This window comes from Ammodytes marinus, assembly GCF_949987685.1.
Source record: "Ammodytes marinus genome assembly, chromosome: 16".
Taxonomy (NCBI): domain Eukaryota; kingdom Metazoa; phylum Chordata; class Actinopteri; order Uranoscopiformes; family Ammodytidae; genus Ammodytes; species Ammodytes marinus.
In genome coordinates this window covers 12,294,049-12,317,669 of record NC_137220.1, presented here as the reverse complement: position 1 = coordinate 12,317,669, position 23,621 = coordinate 12,294,049, and the positions used below count along the sequence as shown (strand labels likewise).

General features: G+C 40.1%; 1 protein-coding gene across 2 annotated transcripts in view; it reads left to right on the top strand.

Moving 5' to 3' along the window:
- The window catches only part of asic2 (acid-sensing (proton-gated) ion channel 2), a gene marked incomplete at its 5' end in the record, with an annotated part of 343,558 nt that extends 320,403 nt beyond the window's left edge, over positions 1-23,155 (top strand). For both annotated transcript variants that reach the window (XM_080043280.1, XM_080043279.1), the window contains 8 exons: positions 2,399-2,526; positions 8,842-8,992; positions 9,625-9,681; positions 14,912-15,065; positions 15,788-15,879; positions 16,577-16,656; positions 21,703-21,771; positions 23,028-23,155. In XM_080043280.1, coding sequence (XP_079899406.1) covers positions 2,399-2,526; positions 8,842-8,992; positions 9,625-9,681; positions 14,912-15,065; positions 15,788-15,879; positions 16,577-16,656; positions 21,703-21,771; positions 23,028-23,129 — 833 coding nt within the window. In that variant the 3' untranslated portion in view covers positions 23,130-23,155. The remainder of the gene's footprint in view (positions 1-2,398; positions 2,527-8,841; positions 8,993-9,624; positions 9,682-14,911; positions 15,066-15,787; positions 15,880-16,576; positions 16,657-21,702; positions 21,772-23,027) is intronic.
- Positions 23,156-23,621: the final 466 nt, after the last annotated feature.

Here is a 23,621-nt window from a genome sequence, read left to right as displayed (position 1 = left end):
CTGCTAATGGTGCATTAGTCCAACAATTATTATAAATACATATAGTTGAATAGCATGGTTGTTGTTAAAACGAACATGACACACTTATTTTACAGGACACTCCACACACAAACAGACACACACACAAACAGACTCTGATTATCTCTCTCAAACAGCCAACATTTATTTTATACTCTTTTAAACACGCCTCAAGCATGTTGGATACCTTCATTTATTCCTTAGTGTGAATCCATCCAAGCTGTTGCCAAATCAGTCACTGCAGATTTTTGATTGATGAGTGTATGAGTGAGCAGGGTGTGGTGCTGTGTGTGCACGCTTAAAGGCACCACAGAATTCTGTTCAATTTAAGTGATATTTGGGATAAGGAACTTCTCTTCATATTGCCTGATTTTTTTTATAGAGGTGTAGAACCTCTGGAAGGGGTGGACCCCACAATTGGGCAAAAACAAATATGCAGGCCCCTCAAAGGAGAAAAGCGTGTGTATGTGTGTGTGTGTGTGTCGATTTGTGAGGCTGGCCACTCTTCAAGGCACTGATGTCTTGGTCGCAGAACACCTCAAGGTGCCTGGCTAATAGGCTGGCAGGGCTAATGCCTTCATTGAATGTCCAGTAGCACCCCTTTGGATGTGAGGACATGGAGGGAAAATGTTATTGATTTCTATAAAGACCACTCTCTCTATTTCCCATAAATGTATTGGCTCTCTTCGTCCTTGCCCATTGATGTGAGTGTGTGTGTGTGTGTGTGTGTGTGTGTGTGTGTGTGTGTGTGTGTGTGTGTGTGTGTGTGTGTGTGTGTGTGTGTGTGTGTGTGTGTGTGTGTGTGTGTGTGTGTGTGTGTGTGTGTGTGTGTGTGTGTGTGTGTGTGTGTGTGTGTGTGTGTGTGTGTGTGTGTGTGTGTGCGTGTGTGTGTGCGCGTGTGTGTACGTGTGTGGTTTGACTTTCTTTGTGTGTGCCTACAAAAGTTGCATCATAGAGGAGTGCCTAAAGTCATTATTAGAATCTTAGTCTACTGGTACGATCATCAGTCTATGCAGGTGAAATGGGGGGATTCTGTGTCAGAACCTTTCTATGTTGGTAACGGTGTACGCCAAGGTGGAATCCTATCTCCTTTTCTTTTTAATGTGTATATGGACAAATTGTCACAGCAGTTGAATGCATGCAATACAGGATGTGTGATTGGCAATATCCTCATTAATCACCATGATTTGGTTATATTTTGCCCATATAGTGCTGGCTTACAACAACTTTTGAAGGTTTGTTCCCAATACGGTGTGGATTTTGATATTCGATATAATGCAAATAAAAGCAATATTATGATTGTCAGAGGCAAAGAAGACAGGAAATTGGTATTTCCTGATTTCTTTTTATCTGGTACTGCTCTTAAAGTATGTGATGATGTGAAGTATTTAGGCCACCATTTTGTTAATGATTTGTCAGATGATAAAGACATTAAAAGACAGTGTCGTAAGATGTATGGTCAAGCTAATATGCTTGCACGTAAATTTAACATGTGTTCTACTGCTGTAAAGGTTGCGCTATTTAGAGCATTCTGTACCCCGCTATATACTGCCCATTTGTGGCGTGCTTACAGAAAAAGCAATATGAAAAAACTAACTGTGGCGTATAATGACGGAATGCGGATACTTCTCAGAATACCGAGATGGTCTAGTGCCAGTCAAATGTTTGTAAATGTTGGTGTGCCTACCTGTCATGCTTTAATTAGGAATTTGATGTATCGTTTTATATGTAGAGTGACAGCATCACAAAACAGTATTATTCAGGCATTGGCCAAGCCTGGGCTCAGCTCTGTCAGGTTCTCATCCACACTCTGGAGACATTGGAGGGCATCTTTGTATACTGCAAGTGTTGTATGCTGATCTCTTATTTTATTTTTATTTTATTTCTTTTTAATCTGCATGCATTGGTGTGCTTTTTGTTGTTATTTATGTATTGACTCTATTTTTTATACATTGTACTATGGATCTTCATGTGTCCTGAATAAAATCATATATATATATATATAAGTGGTCTCTGAATGGCAGGATGAAGGTCCTTTCATCTATGGAGTCAGCAGTGTGCCTCCTGCTCCTCTACCTGTGTTTGATGTCAAGGCAAAGACGGCCGCACGTCTCTGAGAGTGTGTGATAAAGACAATCTTAAAAGCCCTCTGCTCTGTAGTCGACAGCCCCGAATTTATCCACTAAAAAGGAAATTATTTGTTGTGTCTCTCCAGAAGCATCTGTTGACTGTAAACTGCTTTTTGTTCTCCTCTATTCCCTAAGCAGTTTATCTGAAGCAGTCCAAAAAGTTTTTCCAGCCTTTTTTTTGCTCATTTCAGTTTGTTTATATACTGAATAAATCGGCTAACATGGTGTTTCCATCTGTCTTTCCTTTCCAGAGGACACAGCCTTCGAGGCAGGCGTGCGGGTGCAGATCCACAGCCAGGCGGAGCCCCCGTTTGTTCACGAGCTGGGCTTCGGCGTGGCCCCCGGCTTCCAGACTTTTGTAGCCACACAGGAGCAGAGGGTAGGTCCCCCTATACGCTGATACATTGTTAATAGTTTTTTGAACATTTCTATTTTAGTACATTTTCTGTATGACTCAATAGTCGGTTTTTCTATTACATTGTACCGGCTCTACTCTACTGTACTGTACTCTCCGTTGGTATCAGTTACTCTTCTGAAGGTTGTTTTACATCACAAGATAGTACCCATGATAGTACCGCCTTTCTGTAGCTGGTCTGCATAGAGACGTTTGCAGCTTAAATTAGTCACTATGCGTTTCTTATTGTTCCTTCATCATTCAGGAAAAAAACGTGTCATGTCACAGTAGGCTTATTGTTTAATTTTTTCATCATCTAATGTTAACCAACATGCCTATGTGCACTGTCATCTCTGGGTAGTGAAGCCCCTATCTCACTGGGCTGCGACTATTTGCGACAAGTTGGAGAATGTATTCGCAAACGAGTCTCTAAACTGTCTCCAAATGTTCGCGGAGGTCTCAATTTCCTCGCATGAGTCGCAGAGCCGCGCAGTCTTGTCGCATGAATTTTGAACATGTTCAAAAAAAGTGTGCGACAAATCAGTCTCAAAATTGTCTCAGAGTCGTCGCAGGTGTGTCGCACGCGTCGCAAACCCTTCTCAATTTAGTCTGCGCGAGTCAGAAAGTGCGAGAAGTGTGAGACAACTTTGCGAGGGTTTGGCGAGTGTTTGGCGACATATGAAACTAAATTGCGACTGCTTTGAGACAAAAATGAGACTGACATTCCGTTCGTGCAACACTCGCCAGACGTTCGTGAGACATAAATGCGACCACCCGGCAAGGACATTCGCAAACGTGTCGTAAGTAGCAACTCAGTGAGACTGCAAGTGAAAATTGTCGCAAATTGGCATATTTTTTTCGCAATTTTGTGTCTCCAACTGGTCTCAAACAGTCGCAGCCCAGTGAGATAGGGGCTTTACTGGTAGACTCAATTGTCTTGTCGGATATCAAGGTGAAGAACAGAACAACTTGTGCCATTTTTTAAACAAGGTTGAACAAATACTGGGTCGCCTATTGATGGCGCAACCATCGCTGATCAATCAATGTTTTGTACCTGTTATAGATTGAATATGGATTGAATTGATACCTTAATGGAGTAGGTACCAAAGAAGTAGGTACCCGGTTCTTTTACATAGTGGAAAAACCAATAAAAGGCAAGTAGAGAAGAGCTGGTACCAAGAAATGGAAAAGTGGCATATGATGAAGAACTTACGTGATGGGATTGTGTGCTTATGTTTGTGTGTGACTGGATCTGTTTGTAGCGGCGTGTGTATCCCATTACCCTCTGGACCTCTGATTGGCCTCTGTGGTCTCTTGGTGATTGTTGACTGATAACTTCCCCCTCTTGTCAGTGGCCATGACGTTGCTGCTAGAGAGATGGTTCACTTGAACTCAGCCCCTCTCAATCACACCAAAGCTTTGTTTCATCACACAGACCAACAATAATACAGGCTGCAGCACCAGGATATAAATACATCCTAAGGCGTTTGATTTAAATAGCCCTTGTCACCATGGCTCCTACTTCAGAAAGTTGCGTTTCACTTCGTCTCTTTTCCATCCTGTTGAATTGAACACGCTTCAGTGAGGGTCTTTAAACTGCGGAGCTGAATGACGTTACATCGTGACTCCTCTCACTTGTGTCACTTTTGGAAAGCATTTTACCAAGATTATTAGTTGTGTCATTCACAGAAGATTTTATTGTCTATATGTGTCCTCATTTGTCTTTGTCTGGCTACCTGCGTGTGCCTCCAAGTGAAGCTTTTAAATATGTTCTGTCTGGCTCAACAGGGGGAGTTTGAGCAGACAGATTTCTGTCAAGATAAATTCATTTCACTGTTAGTTTTTTAATGGGCTCTCTGTCCGGCATATCAATGATTTTTCTTGGTCACTTGGAGGCAGAGAAAAAACAAACTGTGAACATAACACTGACACCATTAAAGTTGATATGGGTAACTCGCAAGCAAACAGTTGCCTATTTACTCATCCAGTAAATACGGAGCAACATTTGCATTAATCAGTTGTGTTTTTTGGCTCCCTGAGGAAAGTGTGGTGCAATAAACCATTACATATCTGGATCTTAAGCCACTAAATGCACCATTATGTTGCACTAGCTGGTTTTTAATTTTGTTTTCCCACTGTTTGCTGCTAAGCAGGTTGTGTACAGTTGGTTTTAGGGCTTTTTCACTGCAGATAGCAACTGCAAAACCAAAACTATGAGAGCTAATACTGAACCCAAACAGAACAGTTGGGGACTGTAAACAGAGGCCAATGAGCTGAAAGTTGCTATAAAAACTTGTGGAGATGTGGGTTAAATCCAGAGTCCAACTAATCATGTAATCATTTTGTATCAAGTAATTGTGATGCAGTCAGCTTTTTTCACTGACAGCTGGTGTGACAGCAGTTGGGGGGGGGGGGGGGGAAAGATCATTACATGTCGAGATGCATTATTGTATTTAATGTATTTCCCTCTGAAGTTATCTAACTAAAACTTAAATAGATTCAAATAATTATCCAGAAGTCTTCAAAAGGTGTGCACAACTAAACATTTGACTTCGGGTTAAATTAGAGATATCATGTTCCTCTATCACAAAGTTTAAAGTGGCTACGAGGAACTTTTATTTTTTGTCGATTCTAGCTGCACCTTTGGATAAAAGCGGTAGTGTTTAGTCATGTTGGCGACAGGTGCATTCATTTTGGAAGTGAGCGAAAGAGAGACCAAAAGATGCATCAAGATGAAGTAATGCATTTATAAGTGACTATCTAAGATTAATAATGGTAATATGACGATGGTGAAGCAAAATATTTTTTGATTTAGTACCGTTCGGGAAACAGGGGATGTTAGTGAAGGTGTTTTCTCCTTGGAAACTCTCTCTGAGTGCAGACGTTTCATCATGGTGCATTTGGTTTGCATATGTGCTGATGAAATTTCAAATGATAACAGTTTGAGGTCTATATACTTAAAAGCTCCCCTCAGTACTTTCTAGCTTAGTGTTGCGGTGTCTTGATACTGAGCTAACCTCTCAGCGGTATACGCAGTAAGGAGAAGAGGAGATCTATCCAGGGGTGGTTAGGCCTTCTGGGTAATGAGCCTCCTTGGGCTTCTGTCTCCGCCCATCTGTCAGCCCAGTTCTGTGACTGGCAGGTGGAAGACAGGCACTCCTCTCCTCTGTCCTCCTGCAGCTTAACACTGCCCTCTTCTCCACAAGCCCGCACAGTGGGGAACACAGCAAATGTAGCTTTGGCTAATTAATGCGGAGCTGCACTTTGTAGCAGAAGTCTTGGAAGAGCCCTCCTGCTGTGAGATGTTCCCACCTGTCTCTTCAAGCTTCATCTCCTGTGGGAACCAGCCAGGAGGGGGAGGGCACTTTCAAATGCATCCAAAAACAATCTCGGTAATGATGATTGGGTAGTGTCTGGGGCGAAGATTTGGGATGGAGCCTCATTTTGATCATTTAGAAAAAAAACACTCTGGTGATTAGTAGATCTTTTTTTATTTTGGATAAAAAACAAACGAAACGACTTTGACAAAGCCTGTAAATTAACTGATTTTGGATAATAATATTGTTCCCAGATCAAAGGCAATAACACAGTCTTCAGTGCAGGCTGAATCACACACACACACACACACACACACACACACACACACACACACACACACACACACACACACACCAAGAAGGCAATTTTAAATTTAAGCTCCCCAGACATAGAAATTGCACTACTGTGGGCTTTTGACTGCAGCTAAAAGGTTAAGGTGGGCCCCTTGGTTATAAAAAAGTCATTCTTCCTGAGGAATAAAATTTTATACCAATTTTTCCTTTGCTGCCTCTTGATTCAAGCTCAGGGTCTTTGTATTTCAGTTTGGCTCTGTTGCCAGAAAAGAAAGAGGGAGGGGGTGGGACCCAAGAGGGAACTTTCTGGAAGTTTGTGACTTGCTTCTCTGCATTTTAAGGTTTTCCTTTTCAGCTTTACCCAACCAGGATTGACGCATTCATCTTTTTAAGCCCATCATGTTTTCAAGTCCAATTTTTTTAAACAATAGCTAGGTTTCCATCACCATGCTTTTATGTGCATTTTGAATTACCGTATCAGGAAAAGGGTGATGGAAATGCCTAAATTCCCCCCAAAAAAATCCTTGAGTTCTGAAAAAGGTTTTTACGCTGGCTTGAGGTGGTTTTTGAATTGTGCGAACAAGTTAATGCACAGAATGAGAGATTGAAACACATCTGCTGAATAAGTTCTAGCAAACATTGTACTTGGCGTAACTGATCAGCTGTTTGGTCATCGCATTGCCCTTGCTGACTCTACATGCATCATAATCTCTGTATTGTCTTCATCTCCCAGAAAGCAGTAAACATGGCGAATACTAACTTCACTGAAAGGACAATGACAACTTGCCCAATTGAATTGTAATTCCTCCAAAACCTACCTCCATGTTTGTTTTCCTGTTTGTAACATCTACTCTAGTTTTAACCATGTTACAATATGTTGTCCATACCGCCATCTTTTGACAAAACTATTTGTAGTTTATCCGTTCCATTCACTTCATGGACTGCACAAATTCCCATTATTTTCTATTTCTTTTTCTTGCAAACTTTCAAAAGAGTTGCTTCACATTTAGATGGAAACCTGGCTAATGTCCCTTGCTGACGGAATTTTCAATTCTTATTAAAGCAGTGCCCCATGTATATCAGAGGAATGGAACAATGATTAATAACAGGCCTTGCTTTTTTATGAGATGGACCATAATCAAGTCAACAGGTCTCAACACAGTGAAAAGTGATATTAAGCACCTATAGGATTATCTGATTATAGAGAAATAATCAGATCTTGGATAAGCCACAGCTGACTCTTCTTGGGCCACAAGGGAAGATTAGCTGAGGAATGAAGGTGATTTTAAAGGTTAAGGTTTGCTGAGAAGCGCCATTCTTACGACCTTTAATAAAATTAATGGTGCCTGGATGTCAGTATCCATTGCTTTCACTTGCTGCTGGCATGAGGGTGAACATGTTTAATTATCAGAAAATGCCACTAAAGACATTATAGCCATTCCCACAAATATAGCCAGAGGAGGCTTCTGGACGCTATAATATCCAGCATGCTAGATTTCTGTTTGGTTTGCGAGTGAATTTATTTTCCGACGTGTTTTTTTTTTAATGATTGCATCAGCAGACCTAAAGCCCTCAAACTCCCCTAGAAGCAGAGATACAACATTTCATGATGGGAGAGGCAGGGTTTCAAATTCTGTCAGCACTAACAAGCAAACTGAAGCCAAATTTCACCTGGCAGGATCCTGTGTTTTGCCTCCATCCAAAAAAGAAAAAAATTGCTCTTTTGGCAGAGGTTGCAGGCACCACTTGGGATGCATTGGGATGACAATGAGTGGAACTAGGGAACAGAGGGGAGTGAGTGATGTATACAGGGATCGCAGTATAGAGCACTCCGTCTGTGTTGTGGACCAGATGGGCCTCCACACTGCTGGGCCGCCATGTCCCTCATTCTTCATCTGCTGTCCCCGGCCTCAGGAGCAGGAGGAGAAAAACATTTGTGAGTTTTTTTTTTGTTGCTTCCAATCGCCGGTTGTTGTGGGATTTCTCCAGCTGAGTCCTGGGCTATCTGTTGAATTGTTTTTCCGCACCGCCTGGTTTGTTGTGAGGCTCTTCTGCTTCACTGTGCTGGCCGCATTTCAAGGACAAAAAAGCATCGCATCTTGGAGAGCTGCGCTATCAGGATCTGTTCACATTTTGGACTTGATCCATGGATTGTACTCTCTTTATGTGTGTGTGTGTGTGTGTGTGTGTGTGTGTGTGTGTGTGTGTGTGTGTGTGTGTGTGTGTGTGTGTGTGTGTGTGTGTGTGTGTGTGTGTGTGTGTGTGTGTGTGTGTGTGTGTGTGTGTGCAGGATTTCTGAAAGTATTGAATTCAGTTCCCCTTAAAGTCCTGAAAGGTATCACAATTTTTTTTTTCAATCCATAAAAGATAGCATTAGTTTATATTGTATGTGGTTGCGGGCTGTTATGAGACATTATACATGTATAAACTACAGCTGAGATTGCTGTGATTCTGAACAGTGCTTGCAGCAGATTACTGTACCACTGAGAAAGATGTGACATGAAAGTCAATAAATCCATGCACTTACTAAAGAATTCAAAGCTCATTTTGTCCCTATTGGTTTTCCTCCATTCTTTAAGAAAGACGCAAATGGTTTTAAAAGATATGACATTTAATTCTATGTGGTATAAGACTATAATTTAATTTGGTGAACACAAACTAACCCCAGGCTCCTCTCTCTCACCTGTAGCTGACCTACCTGCCTCCTCCGTGGGGAGAGTGCGAGTGGAAGGCCCTGGAGTCGGGCTTCTTCCAGGTCTACAGTGTAACCGCCTGCAGAATCGACTGTGAAACACGCTACATTGTGGAGAACTGCAACTGCAGGATGGTGCACATGCCCGGTAAGCAATCAAGGCCATAGTCGTGAGAAAGCCATAGAAAGTGAGATTAAACTGCATTGAGAGAGGCCTCGTATTGACGTGACAAGTCAATAGTGGACAAGGTGTGGGATTTTATAAAAAGCCCTGGGATTATTTGACTGGCAGAAGAAATGTGCTGCGGTTCACTTATTGTTTTTAGATTCCTCCAACTAGAGTTTCCACAGTCTTTCAATAGCATCATGTCTTAAAGCCCCTGTAAACACAAATAGACAAAATCCTTCTAACGATGTCATTTGGGAAGTTAGTTGCATGATAGTAAGCATAAAGATATTTTAATTTAAATTAAATAAACTGTACAGAAATTCAGTTTAGATGAGGCGGGCTATGCTCTGGTTCTTATTACACAATAAGTATTTCGAACCAATAACGCAGTTCTCAGCTCACATTTTCTATTAGCCCAATGACTGTTGCCACGGGCACGTTTTTAATATGGCCTCGCCCATACAGTCCGGTCAAACGTTCTTCACAGTAAATGAAGTTGTTTCTTAACTGAGTTTTATAATATTTTTGTAAAAGCTTATTGGAAGGTTTTTAAAGGGTTTCACACTGACATTGACCTAACTTCTAATTGGTATCACTCAATCTATTCACAGGTGATGCTTCTTACTGCACGCCCGAACAGTACAAAGACTGTGCTGAGCCTGCTCTCGGTAAGTCTGCATATTAACACAACACCATAAACATGAGTGACGATGACACACACACACATGGATTTTATTTTTGCTTTACATGTTATTATTTTTCTTCAGCGTGGATTGGCATTGACATTTTTCACGTGCAGGAAATACAGAACTTTAAAACCACATGAAAACCTGCTTTGGATATTTGCAAAGCCGGAGATAATTTTTTTTAAAGTTTGAGACAGCTCAATTGAAGAGCAGCTACAGTATATCATCATAAATGCCAAAGCCTTGTAGTGGTTGTGAGAATTAAAAAAAAATATGGAATTTAAAAAGGGAATTGCACAGTCAAGGAATAACTCAGCTTGCAGGCTCTGCTAGCAAACCACCGGTCAGCTAATTAGGCCGCAGGACTTTTCACGGTGTCCTATATGTGGTGGAAAATGAATGTGTCACTACTTAACTTTTTGATTTATCAAGAGAAAGGTGTTCCATCTCAATATTCCCCCTCTTGTGTGAAGGGCTCATCAAGTCCGTAGCCAACATCAGAGCACACAGGGCCTGCAGTGATGGAGTTCAATTTAATGGATGGACGGTTAGATAGATAATGGCTCATATTTCCTGCATTGAGCTAAATGATATGGCTAGGTAAGAGTTTTTTGGCAGCCTTTATACATTCCTTTCAATGTTCTAGATATTATAATAACCATGTCAGTTTTATTAACCGCTGGCTCCTCCAGCTGTTATGAGTTATTGAGCTGATATACTTTTTTTTTTAATATATTTATGAAACTGTACGTATTGTCCCAATGCAATCTTTTCACCTCTTGCCAAAGTTTAAAAGTCAAGTTGTTTGGCTTTTAAAGCAGCAGGCTCATGAAGATGTATTATCTTATCTGTGTGCATTTAATAATGGTGTTAAGGTAGGTTGGAGCCTATACCAGCATGCACTGAGCAAGAGGTCGAGTACAGAGAGAATACCATTCCCCTACACTGATGCACTGCATTCACTAATAAAGCATCAACAACAATGAAACAGAGTGTCATTGGACAACTACCAACAGATGAGTGGGACCAGTGATAGGTCAGCTTTTGTTTTCTCCTACAAGTTTGTTAATCTAGAAAATGTTTAGTGGTGAATAAAACAAATGAATTAAGTTGAGGAAACAGTCTAAGTGATCTTAACCTTTTAAGTAACACACATTTGACGTCTGATTCACTGAACATGAACGGCTATTGCGCCGTGGTAGTCTCCTCTTCAGTAATGAAACAATAGAAAAGTAATGTAGTAAGTTACCGAGGTTTAACTCGAGTTTTGTAAGAATGTGTGCAGTCAATCAGCCGTCTGTATACCAAAATAGAAGACAGGCTATGAACACAGTTACTGCGGGGGACAGATAATTAAACATGCCACGACATAATCAAAGATGATACATCCCTCTGGTGTTGCTGTGGTGATATAAATTAAAACAAACTGACACTAAGTTACAAATTAAAAAACGACTTCATTGAAAAACAACTGCATTATTATCCTCAGAATAGATCTGACAGTCTTGTGAAGATGTCTACCACAATTAGTCATGTTTTGCGTGGGAGGTGATCTTAAAGACAGAAGTCTTCGTAAGTTGTGCAAATAAAATATATCTGTGTGGCAGGACATGAGGTACTATGTGAGAAAATATGTTTGTTTTGTTTTTTTGGTCATTTGGACCCATCAACTCTTTAAAGGGCAATTCCCGTTTGCAACTTCTTGCATAATATCTACATAAAACATGGCATACTTGATGCAATTAAATAAAACCACCTTAAGCCTTATCAATTGTAATATAATCTGTATTTTCGATCAACACATTTGTTGGTGAATATAATAAATAAGACACAAATAATAAGGAGATAGAAAAAAGCACACCGTGTCATTGATGACTTTCTCAGCCTCAGCTGTTGGCCAGCGGCAACAACAACAGAAGAACCTTCAATCCTCTCTTTGCTCAGCCCCCACGGCGAGGAAAATCTTTTCAGGAAAGGCAGAAAGGTACAAATAAATAAATAATACGTAGCCAAGGGCAACTAAACTTTCAGGCAATCAGCAACAAGGCTGCAGGCTCCAACAACATACAAACCATTCAGTGTTACCTATATGTGTCATTAACATGCACTCAGAGCCAAGAAACATGGGCTTTGGTGTGTTTTCCAGACAGCTCTTTTCCTCTTGCTGTAAATGGCTTCTCTTTCTTATATACAATAGGCTCTTACAATCCCACCACACACCCATACACACACTCAAACAAGTTCTCAAGCACACAAACACGCACACACACACACACACACACACACACACACACACACACACACACACACACTCACACACACACACACACACACACACACTCAACTTGGATCATTGAATGCAAATTATTTTTTTTGTTTAATCTCAATGCCAATCTGTCATATTGTCATGTTGAGAAGATTTCAATCGGAGAAGTTTGATTGGACTTTTCTCTCTCACTGTAACTGTGTCAGGCAAGTTTTGGAGATGGCTGAAAAGCATTGCTTGATAGTTGACAGCTGGATGTGTTGCTGTGAACAACTGGCTTATCCAGCCATTTCCTTCTGAGGAAACAGATACAGACTTAGAATGTCACACTCAGACAGAAGACGCAATTATTTCCATTTTGGGCCAAACAGAAGATTCCACCTGCCAGAACTGTCTTAAATTAATGGATATATATTTTGTCAGAAATATATTTATTTAGCCTTTTTTTTAGTCTGTATTACATAGCAGGTTACATATCAAGATAAAACATAAAATAAAAAGCCTGAAGTGATCGAGAATACATTTGTGATATCAATAAGGTTGTGAGGGCAGTGGACGAAGGTGAGAGAGGCTTAGAAAAAGAAATCAATCATTTGGAATGCATGAGGCCTTGCTCCCATGTATCCAATAACGTCTCATTTGAATAAAAAGAAGGGACCACTGAGAGGCCATATTGAATTTCCTCTTGCAAATACGTGACTGTGTGGCTGCGCCGGATATTAGAGCACCGTGGGGGATAGCCACCTGCTCTGTGTGATATGCAGGTCTGCCTCAGAGTCTGTCTCACTGAGAAATAGGCCTGATTGCAATAACTTCTCCTTTCCTTTGAATTCAGACAGATACTAATCTTGATGAGATGATCAAATCCAAAGAGAGATGTTGTTGGTGGTGAGAAAGGGACTTGATAATCTCTGGTGAACTTAAAGGTGGAGTCAGTCATTCTGGAGAATGCTTGTTGTCAAAATCTGTGAATATCTCCTCACCTGTCCGTAATTTGTGTGCGCCGAGAACAAAAAAGTGTTAATAATTATAATACACATCCTAGGCTCTGTAAACTGGTATGTAAACAAAGGATACGTTAACGAAGGGGCAACCGTAGCTATTGCAACAGGCCCGTTTACAGAGAGCCGAGGCTGTGTAATTGAACCAGATTATTCCAGCACACACAAACAGTAATGAAAGGTAGGGGATAGGGAGGAGATATTGACTGATTTGGACAAAAAGGGGTTTTGACATCATATTCCAGAATCGCTGACTCCAACCTTTTAAATGTGAACTTTTAAGACTTAATCAATTCAGACTTGGGCTTGTGATGGTAATTTGCGAGGAGTGTGCAAGCAGCTTTCTGTGCCGGGGAAGCTTTTTTTGACGGAGCTATATTTGAGAAGCTCGTGTCTCTTAGCATTACCATCACAGTGAGAAGAGAGTTGGTGTTATGCAGGGGGCTGTTGGGCTTAACACGAAATCCTCCGGTGCAGTTTAGTCGTTACGTTATGTTTGTCTCTGTGAACTGCCAAAGCAGAGCTGTGAATAGAGCGTGGCCTTTTTCTGCATCAGGACTCTTGCTGTCATTGCAGAGGCTGTTTTCACGGATGCTGCTCCAGGGCGTGTTTGTGTTTTGGGCGCTTTACATCCCCTGTCTTCTGTGACTTTGACTGTGACATTGACTTACTCTGTAGTGACGACTGGCTTTTTTTCACGGAGTAAACATCCGCACGATTCAGGGGCGCAGTGTCTGCAATTGTGCGTGTTATTTGGATGCCTGTGTTTGTAAGCACAGCAGTGACCTCAGTTTTGCAGTCAGATCAAGAGAAGAGAGGCTGGATGCATTTCCCTGGGGGAGCCAAACGATCTGGGCACAAAGGCACATACGCTTTTGGGCATTCACTTTACTGTGAGCACAGCAAGCTTTAATGTGTATCAGCTGTGAAAATGCATTGACGTACACCTGCTACCTAAACACTGCAAAGATGTTGTTTATTAGAAGTAATCGGCTGTGGTGGGTATTCAAACTGAACATTATGTTATCTTAGTAAAATATGTAGTTTGCCATAGTCTGGTTGAGATACAAATAAAAAGAAAAATAGCATATTAAACTGTTTAATTTGTCAAGCCTTGTGATTACTTATATCAAGACTGTAAGGAATGTGTTGATTATTTATCTGATTTATCAAAAAGTCATTTAAATGAAATGTCAGAAAATAGTGAAAATAGACCGGTGCTATTCCCCCACCTGCTAAGGTGATGTTATCAGAGTAATTGCTTGATTCATAGTACAGTCCAAAAACATCACATATTCAATGTCCAGTTATAGTAAACTTAGAAAAGCTTCAAATACTTGTGGTTAAGAAGCTAGAGCCAGTGAACCTTGTATATTTTTTTGTATAATAAAATTTGCATAAAACTTTATCTAATTCAAGTCAGCACTGTCAGCCGATACTACTTAGTATTTACTCTCTTTACCTTCTGACTTTATCTATTTTCATATCTTAAAGGTTTAATAAAATATGTGTTTTGCAGTCTCAACAGTGTTTTTATTCTCTCATGAGGGAGGGGAATAATAATAGGAATTGTTTGATGTGTGCCCATGACTGCTTCTGGCCTTTTTTATTGCATTTTATTATTACGCCAGCTCAGTCTGGGCAGAAGCTCTCCAAATAGAAGACTCTTGTTTGCCAGTTGGATATGAATTTTTCTCAGGGACAAAGGTCTCAGTCAAATGTTCACATTGCCAGCAGAATATTAAGGATACCCAAAGCAGTGGCAAAATATTTGTCAATGTATTATTGGAATCTATCTATTTAGGGTATTCATTTTCGTGCCTAAAAGAGCATTTTTTTCTCTTGTGCATCGACCACCTCAACCCGTCCTCCCACATCCTCGCATTTAATTTCATCCCCAAATTTCGCACCCCATCCCCCTTTCCATTACTTCCTCTACGTGAAGCCAAACTGTCTGCGGTGGAGACTAGTAACTGCCTGTGCCGGACACCGTGCAACATGACCCGCTACAACAAGGAGCTGTCCATGGTCAAAATCCCCAGCAAGACCTCAGCACGCTACCTGCAGAAGAAGTTCAACAAGTCAGAGAAGTACATCACGTAAGTAGCCTGAGCTCCACCTTGTCATGGTGTTTCTGCCACTCGGTCCTGAGCGACAGCAGGAGACGCAAAAGACTACTAATGAATCTAGCATAGTTACTGGTAACTAAGCAAATGGTGCTCCACTAAGTCAAATTCCCTATGTGCTAATAGCAAAGATTAAACGTCAAAATAACGTTTATATACTATACAACATATTCCAGTTCCAATTTGAGAAGCTAGAACCAGTACAAATGTATTTTAAAAAGTCAGTGGTTTACACATCACATGAAAAAAAAACAGGAAAGATTCATGGATAAGGCCCAGTTATTGCATCTGATCAACACATCCACGTGGCATTTTTACCTTGTAGTCAGTCAACTAAAGCAGGCAAACACACAATCAGCTAACATTAACACCAACACACATTTTCAAGTCTCCAATTAACCGATTGTCGAGAAAAGCTTAGCATCCGAAGTAAAAGGCACTTTAAACTGGAAGAATTTTCACCACAGCTGGAACGGTGTAAAGAATCATCACGAGTACTGATTCTCTTTGCTGCCCACATTGTTTCTCATTGTCCTTTAAATTAAGGTTTTTAGAGAAGAGGATTGTCTGGCTGTGCAATGGCCCTGTTCACCGCCCACACAGTGTTTTTGTGTGGGAGGACTGTGCCTGTTTGTCTAGCTTGTCAAGGATGTGGTATTCATTAAGACAAATGCTGTATTTTGCCCTTTTTGTAGGGACAACATCTTGGTGCTGGACGTGTTCTTTGAGGCATTGAACTACGAAACCATCGAGCAAAAGAAAGCTTACGAGGTCGCAGGCTTGCTGGGTAGGTTTGACTCAATGTTAGACTTATGTGTTCAAATATGGATGCAGTCTGCTACCTTAGTCACAGCCATTCTCCTTTTCATATTATTTGTTGAATGGCTGGAAATGAACCGCCCTGACTCCCATTTACAGTAATAGATGTTTCAAATATGCCTGATTGGATGGTCAACAGACATACTAATGATGCCATTACAGGATGTCAGCTGTGTGAAATGTGTAATTTAAGTGGCAGCAAGCTAAATTGTACAATTTTGTCCGTTGTCAGAGCAACAGTATATGAAAAAATCAGCCTCTTCACTGAGCGTAAAGAGGTCACTTGAGTTTCGAAGTATGTTGGCAACACTTGTTTTCACATGCAGATGTAGACTGCCAAACAGAACACCATGACATAAAGCTGAGTGTGATATATCAGGACACCTTGCAGTGCCCCTAACCACAAGCAAACTAGGGGGAAATATTCAGACTGTCCTTTATTGTAAGTTTAAGGCAATTACCTGCAGTTTACCATGTCTTTCACTCTGATTTGAAAACACCGTTGAGACTGTTGACCACAACTGTGTTTGAGATTCACTGTCACACAACTTTAACAGATTCCTGCCTGCCAGTCTGAATGGAGTATGGTGATGGAATAAAGATCTATTTAAATTACTTGAAGTATTTCTTCTCTTTTTCCCTCTGTCTTTGTGTGACGTCTACAGGTGATATTGGTGGTCAGATGGGTCTGTTCATAGGAGCCAGCATCCTCACCATACTAGAGCTCTTTGACTATGCATATGAGGTAAGTCTCAAGTTGCTATATTCACGCTTTTATTCTATTCATCTAATCACACCCACAGTCGCAATAAACAGCTTTTTACTTTTTTTCTCAATGAAGAGCTACAGAATAGCATTGTCCTTGGAAGCTTATATCAGACACAATGCCACTGATACAAAAAGCAGATTAGACATTGATTTAGTTCAGGACTGAGATAAAATAATGTATGATGGGACTTTTCCATTACCTTTTTCTCTACTCTGTTGCAATCTTTTCCCAGATAGATAGATAGATAGACAGACAGACAGACAGAGACAGACAGACAGACAGACAGACAGACAGACAGACAGATAGACAGATAGACAGATAGATAGATAGATAGATAGATAGATAGATAGATAGATAGATAGATAGACAGACAGACAGACAGACAGACAGACAGACAGACAGACAGACAGACAGACAGACAGACAGACAGACAGACAGACAGACAGACAGACAGAGAAAAAATCTTCAACAATAGACTGGACACATTCTTAGAAAAGCACAAATTAATTAATGACAGTCAATATGGATTCAGAACCAACAGATCAACATCACTTGCATTAATAGAGTCAGTTGAAGAAATTACAAATGCCATTGAACAGAAAAAATATGCAGTAGGAGTATTTATTGATATCAGAAAAGCTTTCGACACAATCAATCATAACATTTTATTCAATAAACTGGAAAGATATGGAATAAGGGGGATAGTATTGGAGTGGATAAAAAGCTATTTGAGCAAAAGGAAGCAGTTTGTGAAGTTGGGCAACTGTTCGTCGTCATGTTTGGACATTTCTTGTGGCGTACCCCAGGGGTCAGTGCTGGGTACGAAACTGTTTATCCTGTATATCAATGATATCTGTAATGTTTCCAATGTCTTGAGGTTGGTTCTATTTGCTGATGACACTAATATTTTCTGTTCTAGGGAGAATTTAAAACAACTAGAAGAAATCATCAATAAGGAAATGAGCAAAATAAAAACATGGTTTGATAAAAACAAACTATCATTAAACTTAAGCAAAACAAAAATAATGTTATTTGGTAACTATAGAATGAACACGCAAATAAATATCAATATAAATGGAGTTGAAATTGAAAGAGTTTACGAAAATAAATTTCTTGGGGTTATAATAGATGATAGATTCAGTTGGAAATCACACATTACACACGTACAATCAAAACTATCAAGAAGCATTTATTTATTAAACAAAGTAAAACAGGTTCTAGATCAAAAATCACTCCGTATTCTCTACTGTTCACTAGTCTTACCATACCTCAGTTACTGTACAGAAGTCTGGGGCAACACGTACAAAACGTCATTACATTCACTTACTATTCTCCAAAAAAAAGCAATCCGCATTATTCACAATGTGAGATATCTGGATCATACTAACCCATTATTCATACGGTCAAAATTATTAAAATTCACAGATCTGGTGGAATTTAAAACTGCACAGATAATGTTTAAGGCTAAAATCAACATATTACCCTTAAACATACAAAAATTATTCAGTGATCGTGAGGGGGGTTATAATTTAAGGGGAAAATTTAATTTCAAAGTGAACAACGTCCGTACGACCAGGAAAACGTTTTGCATTTCAATATGTGGGGTGAGACTATGGAACAGTTTGAGTGGGGAGATCAAGGAATGTCCAAACATTAACCAGTTTAAAATAAAATACAAAGAATTGATTTTCACAAGGTACAGGGATGAAGATTAACATAGTGTATATGTTTACATGTATGTATATTTGTATATATTTGACGGTATTTATATAATATTGAATGTTTAATCAGATATTATTATTATTATAAGATTACTTGACAATATTATTAGATAAATACGACGATATTATTAGATAAATATGCAATTGGTAACAAATTGTATCATATTGAAAACTAATATATATTAATATGTATTATTAATTTTGAAATATTATTATATCACTAATAAGGAAGCCAATAGTCATTATAGATATATAAATCAGGGAGAAGGGGTGAGATTAAATAAGTTTTCTTCTTCTCACCCCTTTTCGAACAGGTAAAGCAAGTGTAAGACAGTTTATTTTCATTTGTGGTTTTCATTGTGTGTAAATATTACTTTATTGTAACTGTCCACTTGTTTAATTTATTTTATTGTTTATTATTGCTTTTTTGTCTTTTATTGTTTACTTGTTCGAAATAAAAACATTTTCAATTCAATTCAATAGATAGATAGATAGATAGATAGATAGATAGATTTTTTTTAATTTTTTTTTAGTTTGTGTTGTTTATATTAAGATCACGGCATAGCTGGACAAGAGTTCTTCTGCTTCGTTCCTCTCACTGCATTTTAAATGCATTCATTATATTACAGAGAAATAGGTCTTGTTAAAGAAAAAGAGCACCAAGCCCAACCCAGAGGACCCTGCATAATTGTTTTTATGTTAAATTAATATTTTTATGGAAAATCCATATGTCAATCTTCAATAGCTTCTAATTCATCAGACCAAGTGTCTCCAAATTATTTGTTCACACAAAATTCTGCATATTTAGCCTCTTAATTTTCCTCTCAAAGTGCACCAGATTCATGCATTTCACTTTAAAAAGGTGAAAAAAAATCTCCCGGGGGGGCATACCCCCGGACCCCCCTTTTCCTCCATCAGGACATTGGAGGCTATAGCGAAAAAACACTGAGTGTGTGAATGACATTTCACTAGTCAATAATTTGGGCAAGTCTGTCTGCCTATCTTTCTCACTCCGCTGCACACTCAGTCACTACTATCCATGCTTAAAGGAAGCAGGATTAAAACACTGGATTAAGATGCTAAAATGTATTAAAAAATTTGTTTAAAAACGCACAAAATTTAAATTTGTAAAAAAAAAATTGGGGGGGGGGGGGCTCCGCTGAAATTTGTTCTCTGAGGGGGGGGGCTCACTCTCTCACACTTTGAAAACCCCTGCTCTATGCCTTTCATAGGGTTTTGTAAATACAGGAAATAATTTTTTTTAAATATGGTATTTTCAGTAAATGGCCACAGTTGAATAATGGGGATGAAAAGAAACCTGCCCTTGACATTATTAGTTCTAAAGAGACTTCTCTCCAAAGGTTTTTTTATTCATCAAAAGATTTGCAAAGCAAATACAGTACAATGATTGAGTTTTTCCCCTTTTTTCTTCCCCCGAACACACCCCGCCCATATCCCACCCCCTCACCCAACCACAAACAATCCTGCATCAAAAAAAAAAAAAAAAACAATACACAATGTTAAAAAATTACATAAACGAAATCCACGCTACAAGAATCAAATAAACAATCGATATGAAAAAATTAAAATTAAAAATAAAACCCATAAAGAAATAAAATTAAATCAGATAAGAGAGGGGAGGGAGTATCTACTCTTGAATTGTTTTTGTTGGTTTTTTAAAATAATTTAGGAAGGGGCGCCAAATTCTGTCAAATTTATTCTCAGATCCCTGGGTAGTATAACGTATTTTCTCTAAATTCATACATGACATAATGTCTCTAATCCAATGTGAGTGGGAAGGAGGAGCAGGATCTTTCCACTTGAGTAAGATAGCCCTACGAGCAAGTAATGAGGTGAAGGCCAGTACCTTCAACTTCACTTTAGGCAAGCCCGGATTTGGAGCAATGCTAAAAATTGCAGTGTAAGGGTTCGGCTCAATTTGATGCTGAAGTACTACTGATGCCGGTGCGCTCTTACAGCTATCACAGGTCGGGTCTACATCGGGGAACATACGAGCTAGTTTAGTTTTAGACATGTGAATACGATGTACTACTTTAAATTGCACAAGAGCATGTCGGGCGCACATGGAGGTAGAGTGTATCCGATCCAGGACTAAATCCCACATGTGATCTGTGAAGGCAGAACCTAGGTCCTGCTCCCACAGGGTTCTTATAGCTGCTAATGAGGGGCTATGCAACTTCGAAATAAGGTTGAAAAACACAGAAATTTTGCCTTTTAATGTGGGGTTTACCGAAAGAAACAAATCGACATGATTGGCTGGCGGTTTGTGAGGGAATTGGGGAATTAACTTCTGCGTAAAATGCCTGATTTGCAGAAAAAACTAGCAAATAGATCTTTAATAAATAAATCACCGATGCATTTTAAGCCTTTTTTATGCCAGATCTTGAATGCACCATCCACTGTCGAGGGAGTAAACAAATGATTAGCTGCAATTGGGCTGAAAAGTGAAAAATTCTGCATTCCAAAATTCTTCCTAAATTGGGTCCAAATTCGAAGGGAGTGCTTAATCACGGGACTACTGTTGGGAATAGCCGAAGAGAGTGGAGGTGCGGCGCTTAAGAGGGCAGATAGAGACAATGGGCTAATAGCGCTGGACTCCATTGTTACCCAGACTGGGGCTGAGTCGTCAAGGTGAAAATGCACCCAATACACTAAAGAACGGATAATAGCAGCCCAGTAATAGTATTGGAAATTAGGGAGGGCCATTCCACCTGTTTGTTTGGGTCTTTGAAGAAAAGCTTTCCGTCACCGAGGGTGTTTACCATTCCAAATATAATTTATCATTAAAGAGTCAAGGGCCTGAAAAAAGGATTTGGGGAGAAAGATGGGGAGACATTGGAATAGATATAGGAACTTTGGGAGTAATGTCATTTTAATTGAATTTATTCTACCTATGAGAGAGAATGCCAGAGGAGACCACTTCGATAATATTTGCTTCGCCTGATCTAATAATTTGAGGAAGTTCGATTTAAATAGGTTTTTAAAATTTCTGGTAAAACATACCCCAAGGTAACTCAGCTGATCTGTCACCACTTTGAGTGGGAGAGCTGTATAATCAAGTTTAAGAGCTTCTTTATTAATCGGAAAGAGTTCTAAAGATACTTCTTACCGGTTTCATGCTGAAATAATAATTGTAGCCTACTCCTGCTGTTTCTTGACACATTCACCAACCAAATTCATTTTTACCTTGAGGTTCAATGTTCCTTCTCTGCTGTCAGTAATAACTAGAAGAGTTCGTGGGGATCTTTCATATCAGAAAAATTCATTTCTCCATCTCTAGGTGGTGAAAGACAGACTACTGGATTTACTGAGCAGAGAAGAAGAGGAGGAGAGTCATGGAGAAGATGTGGTAAGAGTGGGCCCATCTAACCCTTCACTAGGCCCTGTGTTAGTGGAGCGTGTAGATTCAGTGCAATCTCACTCACTTTGATCATGCATATCAAACCTTGGCCCCCTACAAACACACACACACACACCAGCATGTAGACAGTGCACTCAGGAAGATCTAAGATGTGTTCAGTCACTGACAGTATAGCGTGTGCCAATTTGTCTGAACCAGCTCTCGCTTTTTGAGAGAGCTCTCTCAGCGAAAACCGAGCGCCAACAAACACTCTGCCGGGAGTAACTAATTCAAGCCCTTTAACTAACACGTGCTGTCATGGTTGTTGTTGTTGTTGATTTGATTCATTGGTTTGTTATGTTATGTGTTATTTGATGGTTGTGTGGTAAAACTCTTGTCTGTACTGTTTTAATGTTGGAAAAATCAAAAAATAATTTGAAAAAACATGTGCATCTCAGTCAAATTAAAGGGGACATATTATACTTATTGTCAGCTATTTGTTTTTCATGTTGGACTCCATATTGAAAAACCTACACACAAATCCAAAGCTCGGTAAACTTTGTAGATCTTCGGGAACCGCCCTATCTGTTCCGTGCATTTAAAGTCTTCTCTGTAAACTCTGTGTAGGGGAAAAAAAGAGAAATTTGGTTGATGCTGAGACGATGCCAAAACCTTCAAAAACTGGTTTTAAGACCAATACCGACCCTGAGTAAAACATAACCATCTCCACCCACAGTAGAATGGCAATCTAATCCACAAGTACTCACCACATAATTACAAAAAACCTTTCACACAAGGACGCCCACATTATTGGTTTGCCACTGCCTTATCTGACCTAAAACTTACCCTGCGTTCCAAATCGCATACTCTTTCTTTTTTCTATTCTATCTAATTTGCATGCGGTAAGCATGCAATTGGGACATACGTTTACTTGTTTATTTCATCATAACATTGCGCCTTGATTTTGCCTCTTGCTTTTATATCCGTTGCATCCCCGGTTGTTTTTACACTGAGGCTCCGTCGATGTGACATCAGTTCCGGCGCGCACTGGATCGTGGGTCAGAACCACCCAAATAACATGCTGTTTAACAACACTAAAAATCTCGGCTGGATGTAGTAGACATCCGGGGAACTTTTAAGCATACAAAATCTGACCACAAGAATGGGGACCTCCTAAATCTTTTTTTCTACCATACTAAATAGCAGAACGTATGGGTATTGGAACGCAGCCTTAGACCCTTTCCATCTTTTTTTCCCCCCACCAGAGTTCCTGTGACCCGGTGGCCAACCACTCGGAGTCCATCAGCCACACAGTGACCGTCCCCTTGCAGACCACACTGGGCACGCTGGAGGAGATTGCCTGCTGAGGCCCCGCCCCCCTACACCTCCCTGTCCCCTCCACTGGGGGGGCGCTAAAGATCCTCTGTTAGGGAAATATCCTGCAGGACCTTTAACAGGGGAGGAGAAGAGGACACAAAGAAGGGCCCGGTATGAAGACAGCACTGTGCTCTGTCACAGCGCCCTGTCTGAGGCACTAATGGGGATTAAAGAGCTGTCGGCTGGACTTATCGGCCCTCTCTGTCACCCTACTGCACTGTACTGTATAGTGGATAGTGGGAGGGCACTCTCTCTACACTGTGGGGTCTGTACACAGGCACACAGAAAAATCAAAAGACTGGCTGGGGCCCATCCCCCCTGTGCAGCATATCTATGTAACAAAAACAACTGTTGGTCACTGCCAAAAAACGATCTGTACAAAAAATTGGTTCTGAGCTGCCAAAACTGCATGCGTCGATCTATCTTGCTCTCTATTGCTGATGCATACGCCCGGCTGGACTGCAGTGTTTGCTTTACTGTAC